The 10,706-nt window shown below is 36.1% G+C and overlaps 2 protein-coding genes across 2 annotated transcripts; one reads left to right on the top strand and one right to left on the bottom strand.

The window, feature by feature from the left end:
- Positions 1-5,651: 5,651 nt before the first annotated feature.
- On the top strand, positions 5,652-7,745 carry LOC133796572 (uncharacterized). Its single transcript, XM_062234147.1, has 4 exons — positions 5,652-5,928; positions 6,093-6,336; positions 6,442-6,488; positions 7,302-7,745. The coding sequence occupies exons 1-4, from the start codon at positions 5,842-5,844 to the stop codon at positions 7,530-7,532; spliced, it is 609 nt and encodes a 202-aa protein (XP_062090131.1). The 5' UTR covers positions 5,652-5,841; the 3' UTR covers positions 7,533-7,745.
- A 212-nt stretch (positions 7,746-7,957) lies between these two features.
- Positions 7,958-10,675, bottom strand: LOC133796569 (mitogen-activated protein kinase homolog MMK1). Its single transcript, XM_062234144.1, has 6 exons — positions 10,341-10,675; positions 10,086-10,215; positions 9,834-9,971; positions 9,174-9,506; positions 8,455-8,635; positions 7,958-8,343 (listed from the first exon to the last, which is right to left on the bottom strand). The coding sequence occupies exons 1-6, from the start codon at positions 10,571-10,573 to the stop codon at positions 8,171-8,173; spliced, it is 1,188 nt and encodes a 395-aa protein (XP_062090128.1). The 5' UTR covers positions 10,574-10,675; the 3' UTR covers positions 7,958-8,170.
- Between the last annotated feature and the right edge of the window lie 31 nt (positions 10,676-10,706).

The raw sequence follows: 10,706 nt of genomic DNA, 5'->3' as shown, positions 1-10,706 counted from the left end.
GCCAGACGACCTCAAATTCTTTTCTTGTGTCAAGATCTTGACACATTTGGTAGCGGCAGACATCTTGGCCAGAGTGTCAGACCTCGACACCATGTCTGGTGTTGGGGTCGGGCGCAACCAGGGGCCTGAAAAGCAAGTCGAGTTTGAGAAATGACGAAAGGAAATACTCTATGATAAAGTATCGACCAAGGCAAAGACAAAATTGTACCTCCTCTCGCGAAAGCCAAGTTGTTGCTGGATATATCCGGAGTAAAGAAGTACTCCTTGTTGTAATGTCCCACGTTTGATATGTGGGTGGTGCCACTCAAAAACGTCCGGCCAGTTTCCTGATGACAGAAGTGAAAAAAGCCCGTCCCGTTGTGTTGAGGATTGGACTTAAGGTCAAAGAGGTAGTTAACCTCATGAGGTGAAGGTTCTGGCCATTTGTTAAGTTTGTACAGGACATAGAGTGCAGCCAACATCCTATATCCGTTAGGGGTTATTTGAAAGGGAGCGACGCCGAAATAATTGGCCACCCCCACAAAGAAAGGATGAAGAGGGAGATAAGCCCCCGCTTCAATGTGATACCGGGACCAGGCGCTGTTTGCCCCTCCTGGACGGTTAGCCCTCTGCTCCGCAGTAGGACGTGTAATGGTTACCCCCGTTAGGGGGTATTTTCTGAAGCAGTTCGCGACCATCCGAAGGGTCATCGAACTGGCTGGAGGAGTGTACCACTCGACATCAGGCGGATTGCGATGACAAGGACGAGCCCTAGTTTGGATATTGGGGTCAGGAGTAAGATTCTCTCGACCACTGGTCGAGGGAGCCCCCGCCTGCGAATCAGGCTGGGCAGAAGGAGAAGGGTTACTTTCATATTCGGGCCTTTTCTTGCCAGAGGATTTTGAACGGGCCATTGAAGGAGAAGGGTGCGGTCTGGAAGAGGCTCGTGAGAAGGGTATCTGGTGGATGCGATCGGCTAGTTGTTCTTCTCCCTCGAGCAGTTGGGCAAGGAGGTCGTCGTCGATGGGTCTCTCACCTCCCCACAAATCTGGCATTAAAATCTGCAAACAGAAGAATGGGGAGGCGAGGTCAGAGGAATCTAGGAGATTCTTAAAGTAACGCTGGTCGAAGTATAAAAGCTAAGCCTTTATATAACAGCATTCTAACTAAGTCTCTCTGCGCAAACAGTTTAAAAAACGGACCAAAATGGTGAAAGTGAAAAGTTTTCCTGAAAAGCTTTTTCGACTCCCCTCACAACGGGAAGAAATTATTTCCAACTGGTTTAAAAAATCGAAATGCTACTTCGATCCTACGTCCTAAAAAGCACTAATCCTGGGTTTTAAACCTACTCATAAGCCTACGTTGCCTACAAAGACATCTTATCTACAGGCGTTCAAAAAAAAAAAAAAAAAAAAACCAGAAACCAAGAGATTCAAACAGTACACCATTTAAGAGCATGCACCACAAAAGGTTAGAAGCATGGAGTTTCAGAGTAACTTACCAAGGAAAGTGGTCGTGAAGATGGAAGTGAAAGTTTCGGGAGTCAATGAGCCCACCGTCTGATCCTACAGCACAAAGGAAGGTTCGCCGGAGAGAGTAAAGCTCTGGTTTTTAGGGTTTTTCGACAAAGAGATGACATGCGTAAAAAGGAAAGAAGTGCCTCAAGTAACCTTATATAAGTTTGTCTTTGGTGTTCAAAAGGCGTGATCATTAGTTTTCCATTTTCGAAGTATGGGGAAGCGTAATGGCCGTCGTAGTTGTTTCTGGGAAACTGAAAAGCCTTGATTAGACAGGAGTGGTTTGCTTTTTTCAAGAACGCACGAAGGGCTCTGACACGTCAGGAGGGGTTACCGAAGGGTCGTTCGTTCAAAGTTTATTTACTGTTCATGGTAAATAAACTTTGGGGGGCAAATGTTATCCAATAAATTAGCATTTGTGACGTGGCAAATAATCTCTTGACACGTGGCTGACACCTGGAGCGTCTGCTAGAGTATCGACCAGGAGACACACCAGAAGCAGGACAGACCTGTTTTTACCACGACCAGACTGGTCGGTGGTTCCGCTGGCAAAGCAACATTTATGGAAAGATCTTATGTATCCCGAATTTATTTCATGCAATCTTCTGAATATCCCATGATTCAGGGGATAATATCTGTAACAATATTGGGCAACCCTCCATGAGCCTATAAAAAGCAGGAGATGGCTCATGGGAAGGGACTTTTTGGAGCCCGGAAATCATAGAGATATAGAAATTATCTGTGAAAACTTGTATTGTTTATGAGGAGTGTTGAAACTCATTGAACCCAAGTTCTCTGATCACACTTTTGTTCCCATATCAATATCATTCTAAGTGGACGTAGGTCATTACCAGATTCTGGGGCCGAACCACTATAAATTACTGTGTTTTCTTTACTTTTGTCATTACGTTATTATCTATACATATTCGTCTATATCATTCATATTTTGACTCCGTGTCAGTTGGCTAAATCGAGGGTCAACAATCTTTATTATAAATTTTTATTAATTATAATATTTAATTGTTAAATTATTTGAAGATAGGTATAAACCGTTCACATCACATCACACTACATTTTTTGCGGCGCAATTAATACGTTTTGAAGTCTATATAGTGCAGGTTGTAGTTTGGAAATTTGTTCAAACTGCATATGCAGTGCCGTCCAATAAATTGGCGAAAAATGACATCGCACATACCGCGAACACCCCAAACAACTACAGTGTTACCGGTGCAGGTGTTGCGATTTTTGACTAATTTATTAAACTGCATGGTAAATGCCGTTTGAGCAAATTTTGCACCGTGTAATGCCGTACGACATAAATAGTTTACACCTATTGCTAAATAATTTAATAATAAAATTTTATTATAAAGTTTTTTCATAAAATTCATATCTATAGAGTGTTCAACAAACTAATATACTTTCAATAAAATAATACTAATACAATAAACTAATAAATTTTTTAGCAAAACAATAAATATACAACAAATTAACAAAAGGAAAAATTATATTTAAAAAATTGGTATTTTTTCCAAAAGTGTGGTTTTCATGAAATTCTAAACTACAAATTGCACCGCTCCACACAATTTGGCGAAAATTCAATCGGCAACCTCACCGCAAAAGATTCTAAACTACATAATTTGGTGCGGGGTGGTTTAATGAACACCCATAGCCACAAACTTTATTTTAATCATTACTTCCCTTTTACTCAATATTCATTTGAGGACAAGGGGGAACGATTTGGTTTGATTTCGGAGGTTGTGCTACGGCTTTTATTTTGATCATCACTTCCCTTTTATTTAATACTCATTTGGTTAGCAATTTTTTTTAATATGAAACAAATTAACCTTACCTATAAATAAATAAATTAATAAATAATCAAAATTGATTTAAAAAATCTCTTAGGCATATTACATTTTTTAAATTACAAAATTAATTAAACATGTAGGGAAGTTTTCTAGTGCACTCCCTCTTATTTATTTTTGGTATTTGGATGAGTTTTGTGGTAAAAAATTTATTACTGTGTATATTGTAATTATTTAGAACATTCTACAAAATTTAAGTAAATTTTAAATAATTTATAGTATAAAAAATAATGTTTAAATATATCACTTTCCACTCGCATAAAAAATACTGAACCGTGTAACAAACTGTTTAAACATTTTTAACAAAGTAAATTATTCAAAATTTATAAAATATTTAAAATAACTAAAATATACACAATTATAAAAAAAAAAAATCATTAAGTACCAAAACAAAAAGGGTCACCCAGAGAATCCCAAAATATATTTTAATTAATTTAACTTTTTAATTTTTTTAATCTGTTGTTATTAATTAATAAGAACTAACTCACAAACCGCGTGATTTAGATTGAGATGAAGCAATAGGATCAGATTCGACATATTGGCTTATTTTTTATCCTCTACTTTGCGCTCATTTTTTTTCGTGTTTAAAATTTTGAAGGTTGCTTTTTGTGATCAAATAAAAAGTCATCTAAATTCTGTGGGAAAAGAGATTGGGTAAAAAGGCAAAGTGTAAATGTGGGGTCCATGTTCCATACAAAAGGCAGAATAGGATTTTGCAAAAGCCAAAAAACACTGCACTACCCTACCACTCTCCCACTCCCACACAAAAAACAAAGAAAGAGCACCTATATAATTAATTAATTAATTGTGATGAAATAATACCACATAATCAAATCTTATAGCTTACTAAATATTTTTGTTAAATAAAGATTTCATGCGTTTTCATTTTTCTGGAATTTTTTTTGTCTTTTACTTATCTTTCAAATTTGAATTTCAAATATTTAAAAAAAAAAAAAAAACCTTTTTATTTTGACCCCAGAAAGAAAGAACCTCAACTCAAGTAACAAACAAGTATTACGGGATGAGTGAAATAATTGAAAGAAACATTGAGAAGTGGTGGAGTCCTACAAACATAATACATTAGGTTATTACTAATATTGAATTGAACAATTATTTTGGTATAATGAAAAATGAAAAATGCAGATGAAGATTAGTTTTAAATGTTGGACCAAATCACACACAAAACAATCTCACTCTTCCTTGCTCCTCCTCGAAACTCCAATATCACACATATAAATATGTACGGTACACACACATGCCAAAATGGTCAGACTTAGACATTGTATATATACATATAAAAATATTAATTATTATCTAATTATAGATGAGAGGAGAGGAGACGACAACATGGGAAGGAATGTTCAACTATGGAATATGTTATTTATGTAAATAAGTCTCAATGTCACGCTTCTCAAAATATTCTTCCACTCCAATCCAATTCATTTAAAATGAGAACACAACACAACTCAACACATGAATCCACTCTATGCCATATCATATCCAACCAAGTTTTATCTTTCGGCTCCATATTAACTTACTATTTTATTTTGTGTCCTTGCATAAAAAAAATAAAAGAAACAAAACATAAATAAATTATATTACACAATTCTTGTACTAAAAATACAATAAAAAAGGGATTTTTATTTTGAAAATTTATTTTGACGGTCTTAGAAAAATTTTAAACTTAAGATATAGTTTAATATTTTATATTTGAAAAATATAGTCTTTATCAAGCATGCATACAATATTTTTTTTAAAAAAAAACTATAATTTTTTAAAATAATAAAAGCTTTTTTCTTAAATATATACATTTTTACTTTTTTTTACTGCTATTAACTAATTTTTTTATATATGTACCCAAGTTTTAAAAATACAGTTATAACAAAAACAATTTGAAAATAATTTAAAAATAACCTATTGCATTAACCAGAAATAAACTTAAAAAAAATATATATATATATATATATATATATGTATCAGAACAACTAAATAACAAAAAACAGCCTAAACACAAAATTTGTGTGACAACCGTAAAAGTATACAAATATAAAAATTTCCATACCGTAAAATTGAAATATATATATAAATATATATATATTTAAGCTAAAGATAATAGACAATTAGGTCAATTTAAGTGTTATTTTTGCTTAATTTAAGCCCGCGGGTGTAAATGGGCCATCTCCGGCCGAAGGATGTTGTGTTGTGGCAAATGCTACCATTAATAGGCCCATTAGGAGGAGAGAAAGAAAGGTCCAATAAGAAGCGTACACGTGATGAAGGTGAGGTTAGTCGTAGTCTTGACATAGCAAATCAACCCAAATCCCAAATCGAATCGAAACGAAGCTAGGAGGGATAACAGATAAGAAAAGAGAGAGTTGAAGTTTCGAATTGGATTGCAATTCCAATAATTAATAATTTGGGTCTTCTTCTTCGTCTTCTTCTTGTCTATCTGCGTATAATCTGAATCGCTGATTGTTCTTGAAATGGGGAAAAATCAAGCCTACAAAGCTATGCAGAGAGCCAGGTTAGGTTCCACATCTGCGGGACCCGACGAGGTTGAGGATGGCATGGTTTGTACCCTTCCATTCCATTTTCATTGTATGCATATATGTGTTCTTTCGATTCTTTATGTATGTATGTATGGAATTTGATCTTAGTGTTTGTAAGTGTTTTGATTTGAATCGAGTTGAATTGAATGTATAATATAAGACATAACTGATGAGGAGAGTCGCAGGTGGATGGTTCATTTCATTCACCAGAGTGGCATGCGGCTCGTTTGGCCAGCCTTAAAACGTCTCACACCATTACCTGGGAAGAGTACAAGAAGAAGCAAAAGGAAGATGAACTGCGAAAGGGGGAGCTTGAGAAAGATACCGATAGAATGATGAGAGAGTACCGAGCTCAACTAGATGCCGAACGCTCTCGCAAACTCTCCCAAGGCCGAAACCATTCTTCTTCTTCTTCTTCTCGCAAAAGAGGTACTCTTTCATTTCATGTCAGTCATTCCATTTTCTCTTTTCAACTTATTAGTACTATCTTGTATCTCATCTCATGTATTTCTTTCTGTGTATCTTTCATTTTAGATAGGAAGGAGAAAGATCTAAAGAAGCGCAGCAGCAAAAGAAAAAAGGTGATTTTCTTGTCCTATTTTTCAATTGTTTACTCATTATAAGTGCTCATTGCCCAGTTATAATCTCTTCGATGCCTTTCTTGATCAAAATTCAATCTTCATTTGCTTCTCAATCACACTGTAATAATGAATGCTGAGATAAGTGAATCCTATGGAAGAAAAGATGGATTCTGGTTGTGGAACATCTTTTCTTTTATGCAAGAAAAGATTAGCACATGCATATCTAATTCTTTCGTTTGATTAGGATAATAAGATTAGATAGTTCCCCCCTTTAAGAACAAGTTCGAGTTCTCCTTCAATTATTTTTTATATTTTCTGCTATATGAAACTCATTAGAAAGCTTCGTACCATTTTCATTGATATATTAATTCTGATAAATGAGACTTAAGTGGCAAGAGTGAAACACGATTTGGAACCTCCAAATAGTTTCCAAACATGTTTGACATGTCCTGTCTTATACTTCTAGGCCTCACTTGATTAATGCTCCTCTCACTCATAATAGATGACAATAGAAAATAGAAAGAAAAAAGATGAATGAATTGATGATTGTCTATGAAAAAAAGAATTGGATATGAGGGAGGGAGAGTTGCATAGTATAAATTATCCCAATATTTCTAAATGGAAATTCTATTAATGTATCAAACATGCTCCTTAAATGCATGACAAAAACAACACATGGAAAAATTATCTGAACTCACATTCCTAGCATCTCTTCTCTATAGTTATGTGTATTTATTTGGTATTCATTTATGTTTTATCTGCAAAAATCTCTAATGCTATAATACAAGTCTAAGAAATGTCCTACTGCTGTAGCATTCTTCAAGAAGAAGATCGTCTGAATCTAGTTCATCGTCAAGCTCATCAGAGGATTCTTCTAGCAGTGATGAAGAAGAGAAGGAAGCAAGAAGATCCAAGTCGAGGTCAAAGAGATCTAAGAAGGAAAAGAAGCACAAATCAAAGACCAAGCACGCTGGCAGTGGTAAGGATGACAAGGTTGAAGGGCCTGTACCACTTTCAAGATTCTTTGAGAGTGTAAAGAGCTAGTCATTGTAATAGATTTTGTGTTGCTTAAAATAGGCGATGATATCCTTTCGGGTGTACAAATTATTCCATTGTTTCTTAGATTCATGCTTTCCCCGTTTGATAATATTTATTTCTCTTTCTTTCATTCTTAGTGTTCTTTTTTTACTGCATCCCCTCTCTTGACATTTCTGAGCTACTTAACATTGAAATTTGATATGATTGGTTCAAATGAAAGTTTACCCAAGGATATGGGAGTTTGGTTTTTGAAATGTAATTGTAAATCAGTAACAAGGTGAGGAAAATTTCGGCATGCAATTGAAAATGCAGACATTGTATTAAAACCAAAAATATGCATTAGCCATTTTCCAATCGAAGAATTGTCATAGGAATGAAGGGTCCTTTAAAATCTTAAGTCAGTAGCAGCTCAAATGAAACAAAGAGCGAAATAGCCGATACTAGCAAAAACAAATACCATTAGTACCGCTGTTGAGAAGTTGATTTTTGGCATGATGATAACCACCCAGTTTTGGATGGAACATATTTACATGAAGAAATCGATCATCAACAAACACTTGGAAAAGACTAAAGAGAGACCAGTCACCACCACACTAATCAAAGTAATGATAAACTAATAATAGGCACGAAATCATTCATCTTCATTATTGCTGATACTCCGGGTTAAATGCCATGGCCTCTTGGTAGATCAGTGCCTTCATCTGTTCCTCGGTCAGCGCACGCTGCTCGAAGTCAAAGTTGAAGGGAGTCATGCACACTGGCTCATCACTAATGTCGTGCAGAGATGTTAGGTAGGGATGAGCTAGAGCATCTTCCACTGCAACACGTTCAAAATATTAAATCCCAAACAATGGATCGGTTTAATATCATAGAAGCTAAGAACAACCTGATCTTACAATCAGATTTGACTATAAAAAGAGACATTCACCAGTAATCCTTTGTCTTGGATCAAATGTTAGCATCTTTTCGACAAGATCGATTGCTGCGGGATGGACATGAGGAAACTTTTCGGTAAATGACTGCCGACGTTGAACAGTCATTTGCCTGATGTATCTCTTAGCATTTTCATTCAGAAAACCCAACTCAGCCTCTGATGGAGTGCCAATAAGCTGCAAGGTTAATTACACAGATAGCAGTAAGCAGTAAACATTTATACATCTTATCCAAATTATAAAGGCACTGAACCTGAAGCGTATCTTGCAAATAAATATACGACATCAATGAGTGCTATTCCTGGAATGTTATACAACAACCGAGAGACAAAATACAATCTTATGGGGCTTTTTTTATTTTTTATATAAAACATCAGTTTGCATCATTGATTCTTCAAGTTTTATTTTCATTTATACGACTTCTCCATCTTTCGCAGGAAAAAACTAACAAATCTTTCCTGGAATGTTATACAACATCAGAGAGAGAAGGTTATCCTATATGAACACAATCTTATGGGATTCTTTTTATCATTATTTTTATATAAAACAACAGTTTGCACCATTGATTCTTCAAGTTTTATTTTATTTTATACGATTCTTCCATCTTTTTGCAGGAAAAAACTAACAGATCTTTCAGCTTTAGTTCAAATTTTAAATACCAAACAAATCTCATAAAGCTGACAAGCGAGTATATGATTTTGCAAAAACAAAATACCTCCATAAGCAAATTCAGCTGATTCACATGATCTCTGCCAGGGAAAAGTGGCTTTCGGTCCATCAATTCCATAAAAATACAACCTACGGACCACACATCAATTGCTGCAGTGTAATCAGCCGAGTTTAACAACAGTTCTGGGGCGCGGTACCATCTCGTAACTACATATTCTGTCATAAAATCAGTTTCTGAGGTGACACGAGCTAGCCCAAAATCACAGATTTTCAAGTCACAATTGGCATTTAGTAGAAGATTGCTAGGTTTCAAGTCTCTGTGCAGAACATTGGCAGAATGTATGTACTTCAATCCACGGAGAATCTGATATAGGAAATACTGCAAAAGGAAATTTAGAAAGAAATAAAAATGCAGCAGATATGAATGAGTTAAGGATGGTAGATAGAGTAAGCTAGAGTAGCCAGAGAGGAAGTTCCAACATTTAAAAAAAAAAGGAAAATACTGTTTAGTTTGGAAAAGAAGCTCATCTGAAATGAAAGAATTCCACTGGGTCATAGTCATTATTGATGGGCAGAATTTGAGTCAATTTTCATGACCAGTTACAGTAACAACAAAACAAAATCAATGAAATTGGCGAGCTAGTAAACTTGATATTCATAAAATAGAAAGATTATACAATAATAATAAAACGAAACGAAATGGAACCTGACAGTGCTCCTCCGACAAGGTTTGATTGGAACGAATAATCTGATGGAGGTCAGTGTCCATTAGCTCATAAGCAATGTAGACATCATTAAAGACCTCCTTTTGAGGGGGTGGTATAATATCCCTAATTGCAACAACCTGCATCACCAAAAACAAGAGAAGAGGGCAAAATCCCATTCTAAAGGTTAAAGCGACCACCTTCGGACTACATTGCATTGAGAAAGAGAAAGAGAAAGAAATGGGGGCACAAACGTTTTCGTGGTCCATGTGACGAAGCAGCTTGATCTCACGGAGAGTCCTCTTGGCGTCGATCTTGTTATCGAAAGCATTTGCTATCTTCTTGATGGCGACGTGCTCGTTCGTTTCCGAATTCAAAGCGGAGCTAATGAATATAACAAGAAGAAAGAACATCAATCACCATCATGGTTTCAATTGATGAATAAATATTTGATCTTTCATCTTTAAAGCAGCAAATTTTTATATAAAAGGCAAAGGGGGTGAAATTACCAGACGATGCCGTAAGCTCCCTTTCCGATGGGCATGATAGGGGGCTTGTACTTGGCGGTTACCTCGAAGATGTTGCCGAAGATGTTGTACTGGATGAATCTGCCACCGTGGCTGAGGGTGGCGGGGATGCTGTCCATACCCATGGGTGGGTGGGGTTGGGGTTGGGGCTGCGGTTCGGGATGCGCCGCGTCGGACATGACGGTGTCCGTTGGGGGAGGTTGAGCTCCGTCCATTTCAGTTGAGAGCTGGGTTTGTCTCCACACTGTATTCCTTCCTCCTACGCTTATGCCCCTAACTCTCTCTCTCTCTCTCTCTTCACTCAAAACTGCTTTTTATTTTTATTTTTATTTCATTTATTTCCTTTCC

Source organism: Humulus lupulus, chromosome 8 (assembly GCF_963169125.1).
Source record: "Humulus lupulus chromosome 8, drHumLupu1.1, whole genome shotgun sequence".
NCBI classification, from domain to species: domain Eukaryota; kingdom Viridiplantae; phylum Streptophyta; class Magnoliopsida; order Rosales; family Cannabaceae; genus Humulus; species Humulus lupulus.
Note: the sequence above shows the minus strand (reverse complement) of the source record. Positions and strands in the feature narration are given on the sequence as shown.